The sequence below is a fragment of the Vicugna pacos genome, chromosome 16, assembly GCF_048564905.1.
Source record: "Vicugna pacos chromosome 16, VicPac4, whole genome shotgun sequence".
NCBI classification, from domain to species: domain Eukaryota; kingdom Metazoa; phylum Chordata; class Mammalia; order Artiodactyla; family Camelidae; genus Vicugna; species Vicugna pacos.
In genome coordinates this window covers 16,671,382-16,698,567 of record NC_133002.1, presented here as the reverse complement: position 1 = coordinate 16,698,567, position 27,186 = coordinate 16,671,382, and the positions used below count along the sequence as shown (strand labels likewise).

At 52.8% G+C, this 27,186-nt stretch overlaps 1 protein-coding gene across 9 annotated transcripts in view; it reads left to right on the top strand.

The window, feature by feature from the left end:
• SPECC1 (sperm antigen with calponin homology and coiled-coil domains 1) overlaps positions 1-27,186 on the top strand; it is a 190,029-nt gene that overhangs the window by 111,174 nt on the left and 51,669 nt on the right. For 8 of the 9 annotated variants that reach the window (XM_072938472.1, XM_072938474.1, XM_072938473.1 and 5 more), the window contains 4 exons: positions 4,513-6,092; positions 16,637-16,844; positions 20,637-20,710; positions 21,058-21,236. In XM_072938472.1, the coding sequence (XP_072794573.1) occupies positions 4,513-6,092; positions 16,637-16,844; positions 20,637-20,710; positions 21,058-21,236 (2,041 nt within the window). Of the gene's footprint in view, positions 1-4,512; positions 6,093-16,636; positions 16,845-20,636; positions 20,711-21,057; positions 21,237-25,303; positions 26,769-27,186 lie in introns of those variants that run through there. The other variant, XM_072938480.1, reaches the window with a different exon arrangement.

The following is a 27,186-nucleotide window of genomic DNA, read 5'->3' as shown; positions in this document are numbered from 1 at the left end:
GGTATTTTTGTGATAATTCACTGAAGCTTATCAGGTGAGTAGTGTGATACTCAGACGTTGCTCAGAGGAGAGGTCCATGTCGGAGAGTAAATTTGGGAGCCAACTGTGTAGAGGAGGGATTTAAGATCGTGGGATTGAGTAGACTCATCAGAAAATACTTCTAATAAGAGAAGAAAAAAGGCCCCAGATGTAGATCTGAAGAATGCTAACATGCAGAGAGTGGAGAGGGGAGGAACCAGACAGGGTGTCTGCTGAGGGAGAAGGAAGCTAGGTCAGTGCGACATCAGAGGCACGTTTGAGGAAGGAGGGTATGGTTCCAGCTGTGCCGCGAGGAATGGGGACGTGCGCTGCCTTGGGCACGTGGAGGTCATCGCTGGCTCAGCGGTGCTTTGGCTGAGCCGTGGGTGTGGGCAGACGAGGGGGTGGGGAGGAAACGAAGACAGCAGTGCGCACAGCTGGTTGTGGGGAAGAGGTGAGTCAGAGGCGCTGCAGGGAGACGTGGATTCAGGTGCTGTCTTAAACGGAAGAGGATTAAGCACAGTCAGAAGGGTTCATTGGAAACAGGATGATGTTTCAACACTTCGCAGGTGTATTGCGGGCACTGGGGAGGGATACTGACTGGAGTTCAGTGGGGGTGGAGACCAAGAACACCCCGAAGGTGAGTACCTTCGTGACCTTGAAGCCAAGGGAAGAAGTTTGCCACTGACGCAACAGGACGAGAAGAAATACGTACAGATTCTGGAGCAGAAAAGTGAGTTATTTAAGGGGTGTTGATCCTGAACGTGGCAAAGGTGGAGGAAGCTGAAATCAAGGAAGAGTCGTGACAACGTTTCAGAAATTTAGACAGAACGTCCTGAGGACTTAGACCAGGTTCAAACTGAAAGGAAAGGAAAGATATGGAAACACTTCCAGAAACCGTTAATAGGTTTGATGACCGACTGGTTGTTTACAACAAGAAAGGGGAAGAAAGTTTCATAGACGTTCCCAAGGCTCCTTGAATGGGGGAACCTGAGAAACAGAGGGTGCCCGTGTCAGGCGTGGAAAGTGCCACTCAAGAGGGATGAAACGCACGAGAGGCCTCATTTGACGACAACGAAATTATTGGAACTTTCTGAGAAAAAGTACGTGAAGCCTGGTAGGAAAGAACAACCGAGTCTAGATTTCTAGAAACAGAACAGGCAAGTCTCCTTGTGTTTAGGACACAGGGCAGCAGTTGTGTGAAGCGCTGCATGCGTCTCTGAGTCCTTGGAGAGTAAATGAAAGATGAATCCTTTACCTCAGGACGCCGCATTCCCGTCACCCCTGCACGTCAGGCAGAACAGCTCCGTAGCACATTCTCTGCACGAGATGAGATCAGAAAGGGACTGAAAGTATTTTATTTTCAGCTCATGAGAATTACTGCCTCAAAGAGGCACCTAATTGATGATTTAAATGATCGCACTATTGTTATTTCAGACATGCTTTCTGTTCTCTGAAAAGATTAATTTTTTCCCACCCACTTCTCTTCTTGTATATTGTTAGGATATTCCCCTCCTGGTTTTTTTTTTCTTTATTGCATAAATGTAAACTTTTAAAAAGAAACAGGAGGATTACCGTCTGGGCAGCTCCACGCTCATCTGGTGTCAGTATCCTCTCTTCCTGCCTCGCGCGTGTCTCTGCGAGCACGTAGTTTGATGCACCTGTGGTCAGCCACAGTCTAATGTCATTCTTCACTTGACATTGCAAAATGTAGCAGATCCCAACATGCTTTTAAGAAGTGCCAGTATTAGGTGGAGCTTGCTTTAATTTCTTGCTCTTGGGAATGGTGGGAATAAGTGACCATCTGTCAGGACGGGAAGGAGACAGAAAAAGTCAAGGTGTCGGCTGAGCCAATCCTTGTCCCCTCCCCCAGACTTCCCGCCACCCCTGTCGCCCTTGCCAGGCTGCGCCAGGTTAGGGAGCACGCTCAAGACGTGGTGCTCTGCAGTGATGCTTCCTGAACTCAGAACTGGAGACTGCGAGGTGGCACCCCTCCAGCTGGCTATGTTGTCAGCTGTACGACGCCCCCACCAGTTCCCGTGCCGGGCGTGTCTGGGCAAAGATGGAGGGAGCCCCTACCTTGGCTTGGTCTGATGATGAATTTTAGCAACTTTCTCAGCGTAACCTCTGCTAATTACAGTTTCTGAAACGATGTGTCCGAAAGTGGCAAGGACTTTTTAGAAGAGAGAAGACAGTTACACTGAACTTCAGGTGATGAGAAGGTGGCTAGGGCCCTTGGAGAGAAAAGGAGAGAGGTAGCGACAGCCCAGCCGGACGGGGTGCTTCGTAATACACCCCTGGATGTACTGCGTCAGTGTGCTGTGGTTTGATGGGAACGGATTCCTGGTGGTTTAGGTAAGGCTCGGTCACACCCGAGTGGAGGACAGACAGGTGTGTCCAGGAAAGGAGGGGGTTTCGCTGACGCTGGGACAGAGGGCAGCGCTGGTCTCCCGTCCACTGTGAGCCTTCCCGTCTTCAAAACCAACACGAAACCGAAAAGGAGCCTTCATTTTAGTGGCATCATTCGGAACGCTGATGCCTCTGTGACAGTCGTGGACTCTCGGCCTGGCCTCTCCCCACCACAGGTGTGGTGAGACCGCAGTCTCCTTCCAGTTTGCATTCTGGTCCTTGCCAAGATTCCTCTGCTCTCGGGGCTAGTGTTACGAAAACATTTTACTGCTGAGTGATTTTCATCTTCATTTGACAAGAATCACGAAACACATCTTTTCTTCTTTGAGCGTTCAGACTGATGTGGGCGGGCCACCGAGACACTTGCCCGCGTTACATCAGTGTCACGGGACTCCCAGCTTTCCGGCAGCTTAACTCAAGAAAGTCCACTTAAAGACCATCGCGTTCTTCTATGTGAATGTGACAGCTTAGCCTTGATTGTGTCAAAGTTTCAGAAGCACTTGGCTGCCGGACACTTAGCAGGGGACACGACCCACCTTCCCATCATCCCCTCGGGTTCCGGGATGCTTGGAGATGCAGTTGCTCATGTCCCAGGAGCTGTCTTGGCAGTGGTTTGGAGCCCCTTCTCCACAGTGGTTTCTGCTTCTGCCTCCTCGCACTGGGGCCTCCGCCAGTCTGTGGGCACGTCCCTGCCCCCTGCCCCTTCCTTAGAGGCCTCCAACCCATGGTGCGCCGTCAGGCAGGTTACTGCCGTCGGCCTTCATTCATCACGTGGCCTTCGAGTTAGTAAAAGAGGTCCAGGTTGTTCATCATATACTTTATCCTCTGAGGTGGGTTTCACTTCTAGAGCATTTGGGAGATGGCTGTCTGGGTTTTCACCCCTAGAATTTTTTTGACATTATCCATAGTAAATAATATAAATGAAAACTAAAAAAATAGCATAAATGAATATTAAAAATAATTAGTGTAGATGAAAAGAAGAAGTAATTCCTTACCTTACATTTCCCGTTCTAAGTTCTGTATCTTTTTTCCATGTGATACGACTCCGTTTAACATTTAAAACCGTTCAGCTGATGTGAATCCTGGGCCCTTGTGCCATGCGTTCTTGTTCCTCTATGAATATACATGATCGCAGCATTCCCACTGATGTTAAAAACCGTAAATTTGGGAGTTTGAGACTTACAAAGGTTAATCACTATATATGAAAATAGATTAAAAAAACAAATTTCTTCTGTGTAGCACAGGGAACTGTATTCAATATCTTGTAATAACCTTTCCTGGAAAAGAACATGAAAATGAATATATGTATGTGTATGCATGACTGGGACTTTGTGCTGCACGCCAGAGATTGACATACTGTAACTGACTGTATTTCAATTGAAAAGGAAAAAACAAACCCCTAGGTCACTGGATCAGATCCATCTCCCCAGAGTATTATTGGGGTCTTCTGATTTCTTCATCGAATCTGCACTCAGTCAAGATAGACTGCTGGTCCTTTTTTTGGAGCGTTTGTTTAGGGAGTCACAGTGATCCTGTGTTTTGTTGAAAGGCTGTTGTTCCGTTGCCGGGACTCAGTTCAGAGGTGCTGCATCGCGGGTTACAGAAAGCCCGGCTCACGGTGGCTGAGGAAGGGAGGCCTGGGAAGGCCGGCTGGGGCCCACGGCGCGCCGAGACCTCGGTGACCTTCCCCCTCCCCTGTGTCCTCACCTCCCTCTTGCCGTGGTGATTGCCAGCCGTCCCCAGACCTACCCGACCCTCTCCCGCGTCGAGTATGTTTCGGAAGCTCGCCCAGGAGGCTGCTCCTTGTGTTTCGCTGAGCTTCACGGAGGGCGCGCCACGCCGTGGACCAGCGGCCGCGGCTGGGGTGGGGTTGTGCTGAGCAGCTCGGCGTGGAGTCAGCTTCCCCCGTACAGGGCTGGGGCGGGTCTGGGAACCCCGTCGGAGCGGGATGGTTACCTGGGTGTGGGGGGAGAGCTGGGAGGGGCAGCAGCCGCTCTGGCCCCTGTGCCTGTGAGCTGCTGTCACTGGGTTTCATTCATTAAAGTGCTCGCTGCGTTTCATTCACTTCTGCTTCTGTGTCTCTAGGGGCTGCGGCAGCAAGCAAGCGGACAGGCATCCCCACCCCTCGAGAACTTTCCGTCAGTGTGCCGAGAGAGAGGACGGCGCCGCGCGGCGCCGCCAACCCGAGGAAGTCGGCGTCCAGCCCGACGTCCTCCAGCGCGCCCACCCCAACCAAGCACGCGCGGGCCGCCCCCGCGCGGCCCCGGCAGGAGCAGGAGGGCGCGGAGAAGGCCGTGCTCGAGTCGCAGGTGCGCGAGCTCCTGGCAGAGGCCAAGGAGAAGGACAGCGAGATCAACAGGCTTCGGAGCGAGCTGAAGAGCTGGGGGGAGCGGCGGGCGCAGAGCGCGGGCGCGGCGGGCGCCGCGGTCCCGGGGCCGGGCGCGCCGGCGGGGGCGGCGCCTGGCGCGGAAGCCCTGGTCCGGGCGCTCGAGGAGAAGAACAGGAGCTCCGAGGAGGCGCTGGCCGAGCTGCAGGAGGAGAACCGGGCCTTGAAGGAGAAGCTGGCGTACTTGGAGCACTCCCCGCACTCGGAGGGGGGCGCGAGTCACGCCGGGGACAGCAGCTGCCCGACGTCCATCACCCAGGAGTCGAGCTGCGGGAGCCCAGCGGGCATCGAGTCAGCCGGTGACAGTGACGCGGAGCAAAGGAACACGCAGGGAGGCGCGCTGCGGACCTCGGGCTCCTCCAGCAGCGATGTTACCAAGGCCTCCTTGTCCCCGGATGCCTCGGACTTCGAGCACATCCCCGCCGACGCCCCCAGCGGGCCCCTGTCCCCCGCCGGGAGCCTGTTCAAGAGCCCCGCGTGCTCCGCGGCTGGCGGGTCCCCGAACACCGCGAGCGAGCTGTCCCTGGCGTCCCTGACGGAGAAGATCCACAGGATGGAAGAGAACCAGCACAGCACCGCGGAGGAGCTGCAGGCCACGCTGCAGGAGCTGTCGGACCAGCAGCAGATGTTGCAGGAGCTGACGGCCGAGAACGAGAAGCTGGTGGACGAGAAGGCGCTGCTGGAGACGTCCTTCCAGCAGCACCGAGAGCGGACAGAGCAGCTCAGCCAGGAGAACGAGAAGCTGATCGCCCTCCTGCAGGAGCGGGCGAGGGGCGAGGAGCCCGGCGCGCAGGAGGGGAAGATCCTGGAGCTGGAGCAGAAGTGCACGGAGATCCTGGAGCAGGGCCGCTTCGAGCGCGAGAAGCTGCTCAGCATCCAGCAGCAGCTGACGTGCAGCCTGCGCAAGGCGGAGGAGGAGCACCGGGCGGCCCTGGAGATGGTGAAGCGACTGAAGGAGGAGAACGGCCGCCTGAGCGCCTTCCTGGAGCTGCAGCGTCGGGACGGCGGCGCCATGGCCACGACCCTGGAGGAGTGCCGCGCCGCCCTGGAAGGGCTCAAGGTGGAGAACGGGTCCTTGAAGGCGCACCTGGAGAAGGAGAAGCAGAGCGTGGTGGAGGCCGGTCCCCCGGGGCAGACAGCCGAGGGCTGCGAGGTTCAGGAGATGCTGAGAGTAGCTCGGGCGGAGAAGGAGCAGCTGGAGCAGTCCTGCTTGGAGCTCAAACAGGAGCTGCTGAAGGCTCGCGGTGAGGTCAAGCATGTTTCAAGCCTGCTGGCCAAGGTAAGGGGCTTGCTCTTTGCTCATCCTTGTCAGCATGGCCCCCCTGGACCTGTAGTCACAGAGCACAGGGAATCATTTGCTCAATTCCATTCATAACCCAGCATTCTGGCCCCAAGATCTGTCAGAGTCCAGATGGATTGGGGATGCAGAATCAAAGTAGCCCTATTTCTGACTAGAAGCTGTAGAGCATGCAGTGGGGGTATCATGAGTCCCAGGTAGGGATAAAGGACGTCATGGAAGACAGCCCAGAGTCCAGTGCCCGGGGAGGGGGACACCCAGAATAACATGGATAAAGGAGGGCAGTGCAGTGTAGGAGGACTTCTTGGAAGAGGTGGCAATAAGCAGAATTTCAAAGAATGAGAGTCATCCAGGTCTATTGGTTAGTATACTTTGCGCTCCTAGGAACAGGAAATTAAAATTATCTCAGGTTTCCCAACCAAGTAATAATATAACCACTGTTTCAGTGTTTCCTTCCAAATATGTGTGTGTGTCTATCCCATGAGTTAAAAATAACTTTTTGGGGGGCTGGGGAGAGGTAATTAAGTTTATTAATTTATTTAGTTTTTAATGCTGATACTGGGGATTGAACCCAGGACCCCGTACGTGCTAAGCCTGTGCTTTACCACTGAGCTATACCCTCCCCACTAAAAACAATTTTTTGAGTCGTACATGTTATTAACTTTTCAAAAGTTTGATGTTTTCAGAGCACAGCCTGATCATGAACTGTTCTTCCATACGTGATTTTGAAGGCCAGATGGTGCTCTGTTGTGTGAACAGAACTTCACTAGTCACCTGTTGTTGAACGTTTATATTCTTTACCTAGTGTGAATCCTTTTTAAAATAATCCCTCTCTGACGATTTCTTTAGGAAGTTGACTTACTAGGTGTCAGAGCATGGCCATTTTAAAGATGGTTCTGAATACACTTGGCCAGGTTGGCGTCCACGAGTGTCACCGCGGCGTGCTCCCTCCAGCAGATCAGTTCACACGCCCCCGACCCCTTGCCAACACCTGGTGTCAGGTTGCTGGCTCTTTCAAACCTGGTCTTTTTCTTCTTTTTCCATCCTGTTTTTCTCTTGGAAAGCTCTTCTCCAACCCCAGGTCAAATACATGACTGCTACTTGCATTTAGAAACTAATCCTTTCATCAGCCTGGAGCTTTGTTCCTTGGTGAAGATGGCAGGTAACTGTGTGATAGTCGCACAGCAGTGCTGGGGAGGTGAGGACAGGTGGCTTCCAACCTCCCGTCTCCTCTAGGCTCTGGGTCTGTGACTCAGGGGTCCCTTGGTGAGTGAGGTTAAAGACATCTTCCCACCTTATTTCAGGCGTTATCACTGTTTTAAAAAACAAATTATGCCAGGAACCCCCGGGGGATTTCTCTTCACTGTTTCATCCACCTTAAGAAGAGTCAGTTACAACCTGGTTGTGGCTCTGGGCCGCCTGCTTTGAGTGGCGGGCAGTGTTGAGTTTTTATCGTTGTCTGTATTCTGAGCTCACAGCATTTTATGCACAGTGTGGAAGCAGTTCCATCAGCAACACTAGCCAGGTGCCCACATGAGCTGTAGGTTGTTCATTGGTGGCTCTACATTAAGATTGCATGTCTGTGGGATACATCCCCTGCCGTTAGTTGTAAAATGTTTAATCTTTCAGGCAACCTTCTTAAGGTACCCCCTCAGTCCCTCATCTGTCTTGTTGATATTTCTGTTGGCGATACATTACGTACATGTGTCAGTGAGAAATAATTTGGTGTCTTAAAACCACAGCTTTTTTCTGATACAAGGTTATGTATTCATCAGAGAAGATTTAGAAAAAACAGTGAAGTAAAAAGAAGAAAATAAATACCACGTTAAATCTCACTCCTTGGGAAAAACCCTCCCAGCGTTTTCCTGTTGGTCTCTTCAGACGTTTTCCTAGTTTATGCACTGGTTGGCACGCATACAGACTGGTATCAGCGTAATTACGACGTGTAATCTTCGAATCCAGAACAGAGTCGGTCACTCCACATTCCATGGACACAAAGCCCCAGTTGGATTAGTTTGTCATTTCTGCTGTTAATCTTTTTTTTAGACACTGTGTTTTTTTGTTTGATTTGTTTTGTTTTGTTTTGTTTTTTAGTTTTCTTTGGTGGGGAAGGTAATTAGGTTTATTTTTATTTACTTATTACTATTTTTTTTTAATAGAGGTACTGGGGGTCGAACCCAGGACCTTGTGCATGCTAAGCGTGTGCTCTAGGACTTGAGCTACACCCTCCCCCTCCCTGTTAATCTATTTGATTAATTTGTTTCTACTTTTATCTTTATTAATTCTTTCATCCTGCTTTTTGTATTTTTCTCTGGTTTCTTCCTAGTTTCTTGTGTACAATTCTTTTTCATTTAAGTTTATCCTTTTTTGGTTGATAGTGAAAGTATTTAAAGGTATGAATTTATCCTTTATTATAGCTTTAGCTAAATGAAGATTATAAAATCTAGACTTTTCTGGGATAAACAGAGTCTAATTTGGAGAAAAAGAAAAAGCATTTGCATCCTCTGTAGCGTACAAGGTGCAGCATACGTGTTTTAAATCAAGCTGTGGGCTATAGTGTAGACATGTGTAGTGTGTATTCATCTGTTCCGTGTCTTTATGCACTGCTTGCCGAGTAGAATTAGCAAGTACTTGGCAGGAGGAGGAAAAGGCCCTAGCTGGCATTCTGATGTGAGAGAGCTGAGAGCTGGGAGACACAGTGCCACAGTTTCTTTTGTACGAATCAGGACCCCGGTCTGTGATGTGCTGTCTTCTGTGCACAGGGACGTGAATCTGTAACTGCAGTGAAGTTGTGACTTGTACTCACCTTCACGCCCTTTTCTGTTACGGAAAAGAAGTAAAACGAGACCTCCTGGGCGACTACTAGCTTACTGCAGCCGCACAGCAGACTATCGGCTCAGCCACCAGCAGCCGTGAACGCAGATAGTGAGACGCAGGGACTCCTGCCCAAAGGCCGCCGGAGCACTTTTTGCCCAGAACTGTAGTGAGGATATAAAGTGCGGGGCTGGAAGATGGAAAGGCTGGGTCCTCCCGACTCGGCTGGCGGTTAACTTGGGGGCCTCGGGCCCCTCCCCGGTGAACAACAGAAGCGTGGCGGTGAAGGAATCCCGGCCTTGTGCCTGACTCAAAGGGTGTGCTTTCAGCTTTTCATCACGAAGGATGTCTGGAAGGCACTTGCTGTATACGTTTTAGTGGGTAATTCAAGTATTTGGCTAAAAGTGTTTTGTCTTTGCTTATTTTTTTTTAAAGGATGGATATCGATTGTTTCCTCCATCTGCTAAAGTCTTACAGATCTCTTCCCTTAATTTTATTATTTTTATGATTTATTTTTTGATGGAGGTACTGGGGATTGAACCCAGGACGTCGTGCATGCTGAGCATACACTCTATCACTGAGCTATACCTCCTCTCCTCCATCTGCTAGGGACCTCAGACACCTATAAGGTCTCTGCGGTAGGGCTTGGGCAGCTCGGAAGCTCTCACAGGTTTCCTGTAATCATGCTGGCTTTTCTCCTTTAATATGTGAGCAACGTGAATTAGCCCCTTTTCTTGTCTTCTGAATTGAAGTTTAGCTGGTTTACAGTGTTGTGTTAGTTTCTGATTACAGGATAGAGACTCGGTTATACACACATACATTGTTTTTCATTGCACGTTATTATAAGCTATTGAATATAGTTCCCTGTGCTGCACAGTAGGACCTTCTTATCTGTCCGTTATATACGTAGTAGTGTGTGTATCTGCTGATCCCAGACACCTAACTTATTCCTCCCCACCCCCTTCCCCTTCGGTAACCATGAGTTTTCTACATCTGTGAGTCTGTTTCTGTTTTGTAAAGAAGTTCGTTTGTGCCTTTTTTAGATTCCTCATACAAGTGATATTGTATGGTATTTGTCTTTCTGTGCCTGACTTAGTGTGATGATCTCCAGGTCCATCCATATTGCTGCAAATGGCATTATTTCATTCTTTTTTATGGCTGAGCAGTGTTCCATTGCACACATGTACCATGTTTTCTGTATCTAGTCACCTATGCCGTGAATGAGGATAACAGACTCTCTGAGGTGGTCCCGTGTTAAGGCAGCTTTGTCTTCCTGGCTCTGTTGTAATTCTCCAGTTCCCAGGGGCGTCGACGGACACTTTGCATGGAGCTTTGAGATGCAGCACCCTTCAGCTCGAGCAGGGCGGCTGTCCGCTTGGCCACCGGGCATTTTGCTTGGCGCTGAGCAGCTCTTGCCCTTGAGCTCTGCGTCTGTGCACCTGATCCCCTAGCAGAATGGGAGTATTAGCAGAAAAGAACAAAATAACCTGTTGACCAAGAGCAAAGGCAGTGCCAAAGCGCCCTGTGATTTGACAGATTAGTAAATCTACAGAAGTTTCCAGCTCGGGTAAGTTACTCAAGTGACTCAGATACTATTAGAAGAGCCTCTGAAAAGCCTTAAAATGTCTTTTTCTCCCCCCCCACCCCCCGGTGCGGGGCAGTGGTTCCTCATCCGGCGAGTGGGGAGTTGGCGGGGCGTGCTTATTGGCGGGGTGAAGGTCTCGGAGGCCCCTCATCCTCTCATCTGTCTCCGGCTGTTTGCGGATATCTCCATCCTCTGAGTTCAGCCTCTCTGACACCTACCTTATAACTTCCCTGGCAGCTTAACGTGTGATTACATGACTTAGCTCTGCACAACTCTGAGGCTCTGATTTCCCCAGGATCCTGGAGTCTCGGCCTCCTGTGAGCGCACGTGCCGGCCTGGCCCGCCCGCAGCAGAGACTCGGACACGATCATTGTTTTTCCGGACTATCGTGCAACCCAGGTTTACTTTTTCTTTTTTGACTTCCAAGTTTCTAGTCATTTGGGATCTTGATTACAAGTTAGAGAATTTTTATAAGGCTTGGAACCTCGAAGTTGTAAAAGAAAACACTAATTTTTTTTACTCCCCCCCACCAAGGTTGGAAGGTTCTAGGTGAAGTCCTTAGAAATTCAGTTCTTTCTACAAAAACTCAGGCGTCTCTTCTGACGGAGTAAGGGGATTATAAAGAAACACATGCTGTGAGTGGTCGGGGAAAACGAGAGGTGACATGCTCATTGTGTGACCTGCGTTGGTCACCAGACCGAACTGATTAGCGTAAAGACTGGCCGCAAACGGCAAAAGCAGAATTTGAGAGGAAGGTGTGGCAAGGAGGTGGTCGTGTAGCTGTGACTGAGAATAGGAGCCTCCAAGGCCTGGAGAGATCTTGGAACGGGGCTTAAGAAACCGGTGGCCCATGAGGAACCCCAGTGATGCTTTGGACTGTGAGAGGCAGAAACCCCGGGCATCAGTGCCCCAGCTGGCAGGTGTTCCCTCGGCCCCTGTAACCAGGAGCCTGGAGGTGGTGGTCAGTGGCCGTGATCCGGGCCGGCATAACATCACAGCTCCCGGCTAGCAGCTCCATGACCCTCTTCCCACCGGGGTGCAGGCCAGCATGGCGTCTTCAGCATCAGGTCCCCACGGTCCTCACAGGCAGGGGCTTGGCAGGTCCCTGACACCTCCATCCTGGGGGTAGAGCATTTTCCCCGGGAGCCCTCAGTAGCCCTCCCTTTACATCTGGTCAGACCCTCCCTCAGGTCACAGACCCTCCTCAGGTCCTCTTCCCTGAAATCGCAGGATCACAGCCTGATTCCTGAACAGAGTGGGGATTCTTGGTAAGAGAAGAAGGGGGAATGACATCTGGGTAGCTGAGAGCGTTGGCCACAGCCAGCAGGACCCCAGGTGGTCGCTTCTCCACCCCGTCTGCTTCCACCGCCAGCCTCGGCCCCTCCACCCTCCTCCCACCCCCCAGGCCCAGTTCTGGCTGTGGGTGTCTCTGTGGGGCTGTCTCCGCCCCCTTCCTCCCCATCCCCAAGGTCCTGTCTTGAGCTTTAGGTCTCAACCACGGTGTCACTTCTTCAGAGAGGCCCCGGGTTCCAGGGGTCTGGAGGACCCGGGCATCCAGCGTGAGCTCGGCCCCGTGGCCCACCCCCGGTGCCCCCGAGGTGCTGCAGGTGGCTGTATCTGTTTGGCGGATCACTTCCCCTGCAGGAATCGCCAACTGGATGCTGTTGGGGGAACTGGTGAAGACTGGGCTGTTTCAGCTGCAAATGTGGAAATTTCAGTCGTTTCAGTTCAGGCGATTCTCCCATCGCCCCGGTGCCTTTGCTGACAGGAGCTCAGCCGCCCTTTTGGTCCGGGTCCTGGGGCTTCTCACAGGGAGAAGCGTGTAACGCACGCGTGCAGACGAAGCACGGAAGCAGAGGGCTTTGGGAATAACCAGGCTAGATGTGTTAGATGTAAAAGCAAACAGAAAGCAACACCTTCCTCACGGCGAAGTTACTCAGCCCGCGCACCCACTGTCACGCTAGGTGCGCTCTTAGCTCTGCGGCTGGTACGTCTCCCGCGATGCTCGCTGGGTGAGCCCAGTGGATGGATGAATGGAGGAGCGCTGTCAGAGGAACCTGCAGCAGGATTAGGGGAGAGAGGGGCTAGAGGCACGTTAGTGTCACAGGGCGTGTCAGTGGTAAAGGTCGGGGCGGCGGGTGTTACCGGCGCCACCGGCTGCTGTCCGGTGCTGTCCCGCGCCGGCGCCCTCGGCCTTACAGCAGCGCTCAACTCCCGTTATCATTGCGCTCTCGGGCTGTAGGTGCCTCTGTCATCCAGTGTTTTTCGGTGGAGGCCCCTGAGGCAGAGAAGGATTGCGTCCCTAGGCTTGACTCGTTAACTGGTGAAGACCAGGATTTGGAGCTGGGTCTGACTCAGAACTCTTACGCTTTTTGGGAGTGGGGTGGATAATTAGGTTTATTTTTTAATGGAGGGATGGGGACTGAACCCAGGACCCCTCATGCTAAGCGCGGGCTCCACCCCTGAGCTCCACCCCCCAGAACCCTTGTTCTCAACCACTGACCTTCACTGCCTCCTGGTTACGTGAAGATGGAGCAGAGAGACCGCCCGCAGCAGAGCTGGGGGCTCCGCTGCTCGGCAGGCGCACAGCCAGAGCCTGCGGGTCTGAAGGAAGCAGCCGGTGGCGTCTCGATGAACTAGGGATGTTTGCTTGATCGCAGACGAAAAAGAGGAACTCACAGCGAAAACCTGAGTCACCGAGACATGTTCTGTTGTTTGATTTATAACCGGAATCTCAGGGGATGGAGGGGGCGGTTCTGAGTGAGCCAGGTGTGCTGGTGGGGGCGGGGATGGCAGGAATGTTGCCGGAAGAGAACAGCAAGTTCTCTGCCTGACCAAGGAGTGAGGAGGCGGTTTGCAGTGGTTGGAGGGCACAGGCAGAGCCACCTGCACTGGGGCCGGAGGGACTCAGCCGGGCACCCGGGTGGGGCCGGAGGGATGGTGGCCAGCCAGGGATGCTCTGCAGTGTCTGCAGTGGGCGGGGTGCCCGGCCAGGCCCCCAGGACTGCCCTTCCCCAGCCGCGGGTGGTGATGGCCGCTGACTGCCCCCTGGGGTCTCTGCCCAGGGCTTGCTGTCTGTGGGGAGAGCTGCCTCCTTCCCTGGGGTAGCTGCACCCATTGGCCGACCCACAGCGGGGGAGGGTGGAGAAAGGCCAAGGCCCTGCTTCAGTTTGGGGCGACTCTGCAGGGTGCCCCAGTGCAGGGCCCCCACAGGATCAGCTGAGCCTTTGCTGTGACTGCCCCGCGGCTCCCCCTCCTCTTCCACCGGGTCTGACTTCCCCAGCCCCCGCAGGGGTGGGTCCCCAGAGTGCTCTAGTGGATTCTTTGTGCCGAGCCGTCTCAGAGCCTATTTCCCTGGGAGCAGACCTGTGACAGTACCTTTCCTCGGTTTTGTGTCTGACAGGCCAGAGGAAAGGTGGTGACCCTCGCCGAGACTCCAGCCCCGTGTGTCTCAGGCCGAGCCCTGCAGGACGTCCCACCCCAGTGGCCTCTGCTGCTGTCTGCCTTTGGTGGTGGTCCAAGCTCAGGGACCAGCCTTCACCGCCCCCTCCAGGGAGGACCGATGCTCCTGGGAAATTCACTTGAACCTATTTTGTGATGCAATTCCGCACAGCCCATTTCTAGAGAAAGCTGATGTTCGAAGATGAGAGGTGTATGAAAGTGATTGCTCTTTTTTAAGGGGAGTCCTGAACCTGGCCGGGAACCTCGGAGTGCACGGTGCCGGTCTGAGCTGCTGCATGAAGTGGAGCATTCTGTTCAAGTGGTTTCATTTCTCTCTCTGCCCATTAGTTAGTTGCTCTGTAAAATGAATGTAAAAATACCTGCCTGTGACCACCCAGCCCCTGCGGGAGAGCTGTGGAACTACTTAGGGACTGGCATTTTCTTTCTTTCTTCTTTTTCTTTTTCTTTTTATTGAAGTCTGCTCAGTTACAGTGAGCCCAGCTGCTCTGCAGAAAGCCAGGGTCTGACTCGATGCAGGACTCACAGGTGCCTTTGTGGCTGCTTTTTACAGGCTGCTGGACATCAGCCTGCTCCCCCTTTTTTTTTAAATTTTAGTTTTTACTGAAGTGTAGCCGATTAACAGTGTTCGTTTCAGGTGTGCAGCAAAGCAGTTCAGTCATACATGTACATACTTAACATATGTACCTGTATTTTCATGTTCTCTTTCATTATAGGTCATTATAAGAAATTGAACACAGTGCCCTGTGCTGTGCAGTAGGACCTCGTTGTTTGCCCATCTTATACAGCAGTGTGTCTGCTCATCCCGAACTCCTGATTTATCCCTCCGCCCCTCTCCCCTCCTCTTTCTCCTTGAAGGTGGTCTTCTGTTTACTGAAGTAGCTGTCGTAGGGTGAAGACTTGGTCTTTTCCGTGTGTTTTGGTTTTCTTGGACCTGCAGTGCATCGCCGTCTAGTACCACACGCTCGGAGACATAAGGCAGTCAGGAGAGAAGTAATGACTTCTGTCCCGTGCTTACCGTGTGCCGGGCGCTGTGCCGCACTCCTGACTGTGTCGTTTAGTTGTTCAGATGAGGAGACCGAGGTCGGGCAAGGAGAGAACCCAGGCTCTGGTTGGGAGGAACTGGGACTTACCTCTGCAGCCCGGCTCCAGGCCCACACCCTCAGCCACGCAGCTGTTGCGCAGCGGGTTTCAGGCTTCTGACCGCCGCTGCAGTGGTGTGATTTGCACTGCAGTCCAGAGCCACACCTTTCTCACCAAAACAACACAGGGTTCACAGATCAACCCTGGCCTTGTCTCTGCCACGCCCAGTTCTCCCTGCTGGTTTCCTTCTCCTTCCCTTCCTTCCTTCTTTATCCTTCGTCACAACCTCCCCATCGAAAAGCAGGGCAGTCCTGCCTTCCAGCGCCTGCTGGTTCATTCATCAGATGTTCACTAGGTACGTCCTGCAGGTCTGACACGGTGTGGGCACCAGGGGTCCACTGGTGCAGACAGCAGACCGGCTCTCTGTCCCACACAGAGCTCTGTCCCCAGAAGGCTTTGCACATTAAATGCAACTGGGGAAAAATGTATTAAATACAGAGACTTCCCCTCTCAAATCTAGGAGAAAATCTATTAGGTATCAAGCTTATACATTACCTGGTTAATATACAGCTATTCAGTAACATTAAATAAAGAACTGTTCAAACAGGGCATGGTTCATAATAATAAAATAATCAGTATGTTGGGACCATAAGATACTACGCAGCCTTTGAAGTAGTGACCTAGGACTGTGTGTCGTGATGAATACACTGCAGAAACACAGCTGAGAACAAGTTACAGCAGCGTGATCAGCACAGGACACACAGGACACAGGATAAGCACATGCTCGCGTGGGACACACTGCAGACGGGCACAGGGTGCTGCAGAGGCACAGTGCAGGGTAGCATCGTGTGTGTGAAAGGTTTAAAACGTCCAGAACGGTACTGCGCATGATCCCAGACACATCCAAGTGCAAGTGGAAAACCGTTCAAGGAACAAGCACATGCCAGCTTCAGGGGCACATGCTGGCCTCTGGGGTGGGAGGGTGGGTCGAGGCTTTAACAAATCCTGTGAAAGTGAAAAGGATTCAGCAGACGTGGCAAAGTTTAACCACTGCTTTGGTGCCTGGTTAATGGTGAAAATTGCACAGGTGACATAAGTGTGCTGTGCACTCTTTGGTGTGCGCACCTCTCTGTTCTAAGCCTTCCGTGGGCTGGTGTTGCCATCACATTAACTGTCTCGTTAACATGGTCCTCCTCTAAAGGAACACCGTCGCCCCAGGTGCTTGACTGCGGGACATGTGGGGCTTGCAGGGTGTCAGGTCTCCGGCTCACCAGCAGGGGGCGCTGCTCCACAGCGGATGTGGGCCTGGTGAGCATCGCGGTAGGTGCGGGAAAGAGCGATGTTGAAACGTGCAGCTTCCTTTATGCCCTGGGAAGGGGCACAGAATCCTCCCACTTGGCCACATACATCCATCACGTTCCTCCGTGTAGCGGTAGCCCTGGCTATTTCAGAGGCCAGGACACAGACCTGGGGCCGGGCACACGCGTGCCAGGAGCTTCCTTTGCTGTTGCCTTGGTGGCCCTGACCCTGACGTGGGGGGAACTCTTTCACGCCTGGTGACCCGGGACCCTCGCTTTTATTCTAGGTGGAAAAGGATTACTCTTACCTGAAGGAGATATGCGACCATCAGGCAGAGCAGCTGAGCAGGACCAGCCTCGAGCTGCAAGAGAAAGCGTCGGAGAGTGACGCGGAGATTAAAGACATGAAGGAGACCATATTCGAGCTGGAAGACCAGGTGGAGCAGCACCGAGCTGTCAAGTTACACAACAACCAGCTCATCAGTGAGCTGGAAAGTAAGTGGAGCGAAGCCTCGGGCGGGCGTGGGTCCCGAGTGAGCCGGGCGTGGAAGGAGCCCGCTGCCGTGGGCGACTGGGACGGGAGGTGCTGGGGAAAGTTCTCCCTGTTGAGTGTCGTTGCTCTCCCGGGGAGGACGGCCGTGAGGGAAGACAGGATAATTGATCCCCTTAAGCTCAGCTGGAAAGCAGGTGACACGGAAGAGAAGACGGCTGATGGGTGGACAGCCGGTGGCGTGGGAGCACCATGTGTGGCCTCAGGGCAGGCGCTGACAGGTGTTGCCTTTGGGATCTGACGACAGAAAGGCGGCAAGGGGGGGGGTCGAACTGATTCGAACAGGGTGTGCTCTTGGCCTCGGGAAAAAACAGCTCCGTGAACGCGTCCCACTGACTGTGAGGTATCAGATGATACAGATGTTGCCCCTTCTTTCTCAGGAGGCACCTGCAGACGGCTTATTTGTGAGCTTGCTTGCTTTGAACAGGGAAGGACATTTTTAAAAGAGATTAGTTACACATTGCCTGCTTTGTCCACATAAGCCTTATCAAATGATCGCATCTAATGTGTTTTCCTTTCAGAACAAAAGAATTAGTGTGTAGAGGTTTTAGTGACACCAGCCTTCCGAAAATAGCAGGGCTGGTTGCCTGAAAAGTTCCCCAACGGGTACAGTCCGTTCTGGTAATTCATGGAATCCACGTTGGCAAACTCACCTGCCTGCTGAACCATACTTGTGACCCTAGCGTCAGTACGCAGGGCACTTCTGCGGTCCCTGGCGCACGTGGGCAGGGCAGTGGGAAATCTGAGTCTCCCAACATGCACCCCCAGCTCAGGTGGGGCCAGGTGATGCTTCCTGTTTCAGCCCAGACTGTCAGCAGGTGATTTAGGGGCACACTGTTTGCATTTTTGTGCTTTTATGTTGGTGATGTCGCTGTTCAAAATGGCCCCTAAGTGTTGTCCTGAAACGCTGCCTGGTGTCCCCAGTGCCAGAGAGCTGCAGTGCGCCTCGTGCAGGAAATCCGCACGTCAGGTGACAGGCTTGTTTGTTCAGGCCCAAGGCACAGTGCTGTCTGTGGTCGTGAAAACTCCCAGACAAAGGGGGGGGCAGCTTCACCCACCTGGCCGTGAGCTGCTCTGGAAGGTGCTGGGCTGCAGAAGATGGGAAAGCAGCAACATTGGTGGATTCATGAGATTTAAAAAAAAAAAGTAGCACATAACACGGTTGTGAACCAAAACCGGAGGAATTGCAGTCACTCCCGCAGGAACGTGTGGAGCCTTCTCAGCCGGGCGGAGCCCTCAGCAGAGGAAGTTACAGAGTGCAGGTGAGACAGGTGAGGAGGCGGCAGGAGCATCTTTCACATCCCCACCGAGTGTTACACAGTGAAGGGCGCTGCGGGCCAGCGGGTCTCCAGCATCCAAGGACGTGGACCAGCGAGCCTGTTTAATGCACAGAGCCTTTCGCTGGAGGAAACCATTGGGACCAGAGGCTGGCGGGGGCGTCACACGCCTTTGCCCGGGGAGCAGCGTTCAGTGCTCTCTGATTCCAGGTGCCCAGCATCTTTACGGAACTGCCTCGAACGTGAGAACTGGCAGCCGAGGCTGCACCCTGATGAATTGGTTAGCGTTGCGGTTCCATCCTGGGAAATGCGGCTGGACCACAGAGCGTTCTGTCAGTGCCATCCAGGCTGTTCCCAGCAGTCATGCCTGGGAACACGGCAGAACACCTGGCGCCAGACCAGGCAAGTGCGACGTCAAACAGGAGGAGCCTGGTTTTGTTTGTTTTTGTTCTATTGTTGTTGAGAATTCGGTTGCATTGTCCCCAGATCCCCCCCAAACAGCACGGACTCACCAGGAAAGCAGCATGTGATTACCGTACAGGGCGCACGTCAGGGCCGCGCCCTCGGCCACATGGGGACTTATCCCAGGTTGCAGATCATCACAACCACGCGTCTTCTGAGAAGCATTTAGCTTCTGTCAGGTGCGAAGGTGTATTAGATGTCTTCACTCGGGGACGCGGGCACGAGCAAGTCCGGCCCGAGACCGGGGCTCCTTGGGAGCGGCAGAGAGCGGACAGTCAAGGAGTGCTTCTCACCTGCAGTGCCGGCCCCACACGTGGATTCTCAGGCCCCACACGTGACTCTGAACTGATGAGTAGAGCACGACCACGTGTGGGTTTTTCTGAAGCTTGTCTGGTAATTTTGATTCACGTCCTTGATAGCTGCCGCTCTGGAAGGGGTGGTGAGGACCCAGTGAAGAAGTTCAATTAGATGTTACGGACACGATCAGATTTAAATCAAAACGACTCTGAACGCAACGTGGAGAGAACTGGCGGCAGAGGGGGGCTGAAGACGTCCTTTTTTTTTAAGTTTCTAATTCTTTTTTTTTCAAGTTTTTTACTGAAGTATAGTTGATGACAATTTTATATGTTTCAGGTATACAGCAGAGCATTTCACAGTTTTTCAGGGCTACCCGCCATTTATAGTTACTATAAAATGCTGGCCGTGTTCCCTGTGCTGCACGGATGTCCCTGGAGCTCATGCACTTCACACACACAGTTTGTGTCTCTTACTCCCCTGCCCCGTCCTGCCCCTCCCGGCTGCTCCCCGCTGGCTTGTGCTCTCCGTCTGTGAGTCTGCTGCTTTTCGTTATATTCACTGGTTTGCTGTATTTTTTAGATTCCACAGAGAAGTGATGTCATACAGCATTTGTCTTTCTCTGTGTGACTTATTTCACTCAGCATAGTGCCCTCCAAGTTTTTCTTCCTTTTTTTTAAATTGAAGTATAGTCCGTTTACAGTGTGTTGGTTTCTGGCGTGCAGCATAACGTTTCAGTCATACATATTTTCATATTCTTTTTCATCATAGGTTACTACAAGATATTGAATATAGTTCCCTGTACTGTACAGAAGAAACTTGTTGTTTATCTGTTTTTTATATAGTGGTTTGTATTTGCACATCTCGAACTCCCAAAGATGTTCTTAATGAGGGAGAGGGAGTCACGTCGCCGGTGGAGCTGTTTAAAATGTACCCGTCAGACCCTGCCGCCCTGGGAGATCCTACTTCCATGGGTCAGAGTCTGCGTTTGAACATCTGCGCTTTTGAAAAGCCTCCCAAGTGATCTGGAGGTTTAACTCCAATTAAGACCCACAACTCTGGAAGTCTGAGATCTGCAGATACTAAGTACTACGTGTAAAGCTGACAAACAACGAGCTTGTTCTGTACAGCACAGGGAAGTACAGTCACTATCTGGCAGTAACCTGTAATGGAAAAGAACATGAAAAGGAATACATGTGTGTATGTGTATGATTGAGACATTACGCTGTGCACCAGAAATGGGCGCAACATTGTAAACTGACCATGCTTCAGTTAAAAAAAAAAGACCTATGACTCAAGAAACGGTCCAAAAGTCAGAACAGTAATGACCAGCTGCATCCTGTGTTAGCAAAGCCCTCCCCCTGGAGCAGGGAAGGAACTGAGGGCGCCTGTGTGAGCGTCAGGAGGCCAGGCGCCAGCCTGTGAGTGTGAGCGGGTCTCTGGGCTCCTCCCGCGGTGCTGCGGCCGCCCAGCCGTCGTGCGAGGGCCTGACCTAACCAAACACCACGTGTTCCCCAAAGCATCCCGTTTTCTAGCTCGGAGGGCCCTGCCACCTCCGGCTGCCGTGCTCAGGCTGCCCAGCTGGGATGAGCGAGGGGGACCGCAAAGCCTGAAGCCGACCCGGGGGCTGCTTTTCGCCCGTGAGCTGAGCTTCTCCCCAGTCTTTTACCTTTTCTGACACCTGTCTGCCCTGTTTGTTCCCAGGCAATGTAATGAAGCTGGAGGAACAGAAGTCAGACCTGGAGAGGCAGCTGAAGGCTCTGACAAAGCAGATAAAGGTGAGACGTGGGCGCGGCAGGGACAGGACCCTCTGCGTCCTTGTACTGGGGGCGCCCCCATGAACTTGGGTTTGGAAACCTTTGAGAAGTACCCTGATTGCTCTCCGGCCTGCTGTGTAGAGTCTGTTTGCTGGCCTGGGCCCTGGAACCACAAATGGTGCTGGCGGGAGGGAAGTTCAAGCGACCTTCAGTTTTGGTCTGGAGACTGACATGCAGGGTCAGTCCCCCCAACCCCCGGCCTTTCCCCACGGGCCAGGCCACAAGAGCCAGTCCTTCGCGGTGCCCCCGGGGACCCGGCAGCCCTGCCCGGTGCCCGTCTGACGCAGGCCGGGCCCTGGCTCTTGCAGGAGGAGACGGAGGAGTGGAGGAGGTTCCAGGCGGACCTGCAGACGGCAGTGGTGGTGGCCAACGACATCAAGTGCGAGGCGCAGCAGGAGCTGCGGGCAGTGAAGCGGAGGCTGCTGGAGGAGGAGGAGAAGAACGCCCAGCTGCAGAAGGAGCTGGGGGACAGACGGAGCCCCGGCAGGTGGGTCCTGGCCCTGGGGGGGGGAGGGGCCTCTCCTGTGACCACACACGGGCCTGGGCGCTGGACACTGGGCGCGGGAGCGGCTCCGCCCCGAGCCTTCATCTCCTCCTAGGCTCCCTCTGCCGCTCTGCCTCCGGTCTACAGTTATGGTATAACTAACCTCTCATCCGGGCGTAACTAACCCCACCCCAGGGTATACCCAGCCCCGTCCGCACCGCGTTTGTCGGTGCAGAGAAGGCGCGTCCCTCACCTGCACGGACCGCGGCCACGCCCCCAGCGGGGCTCGGGGAGCAGGCTGCTCCTCACAGCGCCTTGGGCTCAGTGCACCTGTGGGTCACCCTCACCCGGTGAGCGAAGCTGGACGCCTCCACGGGAGTTGGCTGCCCGATGGTGGACTTACCGGCCTGGCCTGGGACCTGCTCCTTACCAGCAGCCCCCTTGGCTCTCTCGGGGAGCCCTTCAGATAACCCACTTCGTTAAAAAGGGTGAGCATGGAAAACACAGGTCTGGCTGCTCTGCGACCCTCGCTTCTCCCCGGGAGGCAGGGACATCCTGGGCCGCGTTGCCCCCGCGAGCCTGTCTTAACCATGACATTCCAGAGCAAACTGCTCCCAGGGTGAGCGCAAAGCTGGTTACTGTTTCAAATGTAAGTGCTTTACAGACAAGATCATGAGCTTCAACTAAGGCAGTGCTTCTTCCTGGGTCAGGAATAGATGCCCTTAACTCTGAGATCCTGGGATAGCAGGAAGTTATTTTGAGTTCTCAGATGTCTCAGTAGGAATGAAACATAGCAGAATTTTAAACTCAGCTTTAGTAGGTTCTGGTACAGTCTGCCCTTTCCCCCATTTTCCGGGGGTGGCAGTGGCTGGATCCTGGGCCGCTGGGTCTCATGTACTACCGTGAACTTCACGGCGGTGGAAGGGGTAGATTTCTTCCAGAGTTCTGTTCTGATTCTCTTAAGCACACTTGCCAATCCTGCAGCTGTTTGTTTGTGACTTGCCTGTAAAACAGCCTCTAGAGAAGGACCGAGATTATCCGTGTAGCTGGGTTCATGCTTCGCGCCTGCAAGTCTGAGGTCCTGGTTTTATAGTCACACCTAACCCCTCTGGCCACCAGAGCACGAGAATTTTAAGCTGAGGGAGAAGCAGAGCAGGAAGATGAGATTTCACGGTGCTCCTTGGTGACGTGGCCGTGAGGCCGCCTGGTTTGCCTTTGTGTCTGCTTCTGTTTGTCCATCTGTCTTGCTTTTTATATTGTGTGTCTGGAGGAGGAACCACGTCATAACTTGCACTGCTTCACGTGTACCTGTTTTACAGAGAAATGCTAAGAGAGAAGCCCTGAGTTTAGGAGGTGGCTCTCAGCAAGTTACTGTCTGAGATGCTGCGTTTCTTACACAGCTTCTGGGACACAAGCCAGACCGTGCAACCTGGACCCTGACCTCAGAGGGAGGCTGCACGCGTCTTGACCATTTAGGGCCTCGTGCACCACATCTCATGTCTTCAAACTTAGGGGCACTTTTTTTTTTAACCCAGTATGTTTCTCTTTTGATTTGCAAACCTACCTCCCAAGTCCAGCAGTTTAATCCCTGGTCACAAAACATTTCAAAATTCTAGAACTGATGCCAGTTCAGACCACGGCCCGTGACCGAGGCCCTGTGGGCGTCAGTGGTGTTCTGCCTGTCGTTGCCTCGCGCAGGCCTCCAGACAGGTGCCAGTGCGGGCCCTTGTCTGGTCTTGGGCCACTCTGGCTCGCTGCCCCTGCTGAAGAGTTGGCCGTCGGGAACTGATGGCTCGGCCACGTCCTGAACCTTCCACGTGAGCAAGGCTCGCGGCGAGCTCGTGCCCTCCAGGGTCCTTGGCCCGCATAGGTGTTTCCATCTTGGCTGCCTGGGCTCTTGACTGAAACCCGATTTGACTTGGATGGTCGTCTCAAACAAGAACTCAGAGGTCATTCTTGGTTCAGCCACAGCCAGAGAACCTGCAGAAGATGATCTGATGAGGACCTCCAGGCACAACCAAGAGAAGGAGAAAAGTGCTCGATGGCGGCTCCGGACAGGCGGCTCCGCGTTCCCATGCGCTGGCGTGGACGGAGGCCAGCAGGCGGGCGACAGAGGCGAGGCAGCACTGACGACCGGGAGCTCAGCAGCTGAAACGAAGTGGCGTTCCGTGAGCCAGTGTTTCAGATAAATCTAAGACTCGGCTCATTCGCCGCCTTTGGCCCTGTTACGTCTTCAAAGGTATTTTTATTTTGGAGTCAGAGCATGTGATGTTGAGACACAGGGAAATGAGGCTGTGGTCTCATCGTTGCCACCAACCACAGACCGAGCTCCTTCCTGTTAAACGAGGAGGTCAGAGCAGGCCGTTCTATTAGGGCCGCCGCAGCTCTGCTGTTCTCCGACCCTGGTTGGTCAGCCGTCCTTCCTCTGATGGGAGAGTCAGGAACTCACGTGCCCAGTGACTGTACCACCTTTCCGACACCGTCCTTGGAACCACCCCACCCCACCCCCGGCACAGTGGCGTCTCCACGCTGTAGCTGGGCTGCGGGCCCCGTCTTTCTCATCCAGAAATCTGAACAAGCCAGTGTGGTGTTCATGGACCTGACAGGAATCTGTTTTGCCAGACATATAAATTATTGGATGAAAGGATAATAAATGAATAACCTTTCCAACGCCGGCTGCTTCTTGTTTTGAACCATTAAGAGAAACACAGTGAAATTAAAACTTTCATTGTAATTAAAACATGAGCTTTCTTTCCTGAAAAGTTGTGTCCTGGGGCCTGGCAGATGCAGAGAACACAAGCCGGCATTAGGCTCAGCATCACGCCTTGACGGCCACGCGCAGCCCTGTCGGGGAGAAGCGCGCAACTCGGGCTCCCGCGCGGAGAGACCCGTGCGTTTCTCCTCTTAGGGTGCAGCAGTCAGGACCGTTGTTTTTAGGGTAACTTGCTCGATCTTTGCCGTCTTTGTCCTGTGGCACCAGTGAGCACCCCTGAGCAACGTCTGAAGGCGCTACACCCCCTGAATGTCTTGCCTCATGAGCTGTATTCGCTTCCGAAACCAGAACGTCCAAGGCTCGCGCTGTGTTTGGCCTGTGCTGCTGGTTGTCACATTGTCCCCTCTGCGGTGAGCAGCCGGTGACCCCTCCCGGCCAGGCTCTCAGGAACTGGCTTCTGACTGTGTGTGCACACCGCCCTTTGCCCTCACGTCAGCCGCCTGCCTGTGCGCCCCGTGTCTTGTTCTTCCGGCTGTAACGCTCCGCACCGCTCGCCGGGTGTCTGGCGCTTCACTGCAAGGGAAAGGGGGCAGTTGGGGGCAGAATCTGGGGTCACTGAGATAAGCTGTTCAGCTCTCTCCTTGCAGATGCCTTGAGACAGCGTCCCTGACCTTGGTGGGGGGGGGGTGCTGGTTCTCAGGGGGGGTCCTTGAGCGATTTCTGAGCACAGCTCACCTGTGCACCTCCAACCGCTGGGGCTCCTGGCACTTTAGTTGGCCCTCAAGCTCAAGGTGGAAACTGGTTCTCGGGCGACCCAGCAAGCCTCTTCCTCTCCTGCGACCAACTCACGTTTGTGGCGTTAGAGACGTAGTAATTCTGAAGAGCTAGGATCCCTGCCGCCCAGCCCCCATCATTACAGATTTGCTTTGGAAAGCGAACGTGAGTGTCCCTGAAGCCTTGAGAATCTGTGTACTGTAATAATAAAAGACGTCCTTTTTCTCTTTTCCTTTTTGGCCCTGGAGCAAGGACCATAGAGGGAAGCACAGGCCACTCCGTCAATTATGGGGCCTGGTTTTGTTGGTTTTGGACATTTCTGCCAACAGCCCTGCCTGCCGGCGCAGGTCTGGTGGGAGGAGCCTGGGAAGGGCATCTGGAAGCTTTGGCATTTTCTCTGTCTGAAGACCTTTGACTTCTAAAAGCAGTCGGAACAGTAGAAATTGACGTGTCGGTCCGATCCTGGACATTAGCTTGTCCCCGCGGACAGTGCCAGCTGTCGCTCCCCATGTCTGTAGACTGAGGTCTTGTTGCGTGAAGTCACGCCTTTACCAGTCTTTCCCTCCCGTTTCTATCTTCACAGCGCCATGGTCTCTGTCAGCTAGTGGAGCACGTGGTGGAGGAGAGACCGCCCAGCCCCGGCCATGACGGGAAACCACAGCCAGTTCTCTCTGAAGGGGGGACTGTGTAGAGGAGAAACCCCCTCTTTATAAAGAACCAAATGGTCTCCTTATAGCATCCATTGTCTCACACAGAGTCATTGCGATCAAGTCTCTTTACCTTTTTTTTTTTTTGCATTTTGGAGTCAATTCTGCACAAGCAAAGATGAGCCTTCTCTCTTTTTCTTTTTGTTTTCTTTCTTTTTCTCAGAAGATTCAGCAGTCTTTTATTTGGAACATAAAAGGAAGTTATTCTGAAAACAAAGTACAAGTCTGCCGTAAAAACTTATTTTCTGTGCAGCGAGAGAGATCGTTGCACGCCCAGCGAGCCGTTGACCTCGACCCGGGCGTGTGCTTTGCGTTTCAGAGTTGATTTTTGTGTTTCCTTTTGAGTATGGTATCTGATCATCCTGGAATTAACACTATTTTTGGCAAAAATAGGAAGCCGTCTGCGTGACGTCTCGTTTCGAAGTTAGAAAGTTCTGCTTCCTCCACGTCCAGTCTGGATTTCACTTTTCCGAGCTGAGGTCTGACTTCCTTACCTCATCTGAAACAAGCCGCCGCCGGGTTTGGGGCTGATTTCCAGAGCTTCTTGGTTCAGTCGGTGGACGTTTGGTTGGTCAGAAAGGATGCAGCTGAGTCAGGCGAGCTGACTCAGCGGTAGTGACGGCATTCACTGGAATCTGAAAACTCATGGACAACGGCTCCAGCAAAAACCTCGTGAATGAAACTCACCCTGGAAACTTAAAGACTTCTTTTTTTTTTTTAAGTCCAGAAGCATATAATTCAAAGGGATCCAAGATTCTAAGTGCGATTTTAAACTCTTGGAAGTACACACGTTTGAGAAGAGATCCAGGTCCAGTTCAGCAGGACGTCCTGCAGCTCTCAGGAGGGGAAGAGTCCATCGCTTCTCGGCCTTTTGGCTAAGATCAAGTGTAGGAGGGGAAGAGTCCAGATGGTCAGTGACGTTATCCAGCGGATGAGACAAGAGTTGCTGTCTGATCCCAGGAGAATTAGGGACAGGAATGCCCTTTCCCTCAGGAGGGCGCTTGCGGTGTTCAACCCGAGAGCACGGAGTTACTAGGAATATTAAGTCTGGTGATAGAAAGGAGAGGTTGGTGTCCTCTGCAAAAATAGCTTCTCTGGAACTGGCCTGGTGGGATCAGAGTCTGCATCCTGGGACAGCTTCACCCCGAACCAAGCATCCTTAGGACAGTGTAGAATTCACTTGCCGGGTGTTTTCAAATATAAACAAGAAGAAAAAGACAATTGCAACTTCCAGCGCACAGCTGTATTTGTACTTTGAATTTTGATCTGTCTTCCCCTGGGAAGTGTTGAATATTTTTATATGTAAGTGTTCATGAAGTGCTAAATAAATATTGTTATTTAGAAGAGTCTGTTGCCTGGTTTTTCATCACTGGCCGTGTTTCTGCAGGGCCTTCCTGCCCCTTTGTTCTCAGTTTTCCACTTTCAGAACTTGAAAGCCACGTCAGAGGCAGAAGTAAGCTGGGTTTTCAATACAAGTCGTAGGTAGGTTTTTAAACACAAAGGCTGCTTTTCAAATGACTTCACTATTAGAGCAAGAGGCCAAACTAATTTTGCATACATTAATGTTAATGAAAACTCTGGGGTATCAGAAAGTGTAGCACATGGAATTTGAAGTCTAGATGTCTGGTTGAAATTTAAAGGCAAATAGTAGATTGTTTGCTGACCTAATGTATTGCATTTCTTCTTAATTATGAAGCAATATTTACAGTAGTCAATATCTATGCATTTAACTCGTGTCCATAGCTGCGTGGTATCCTGG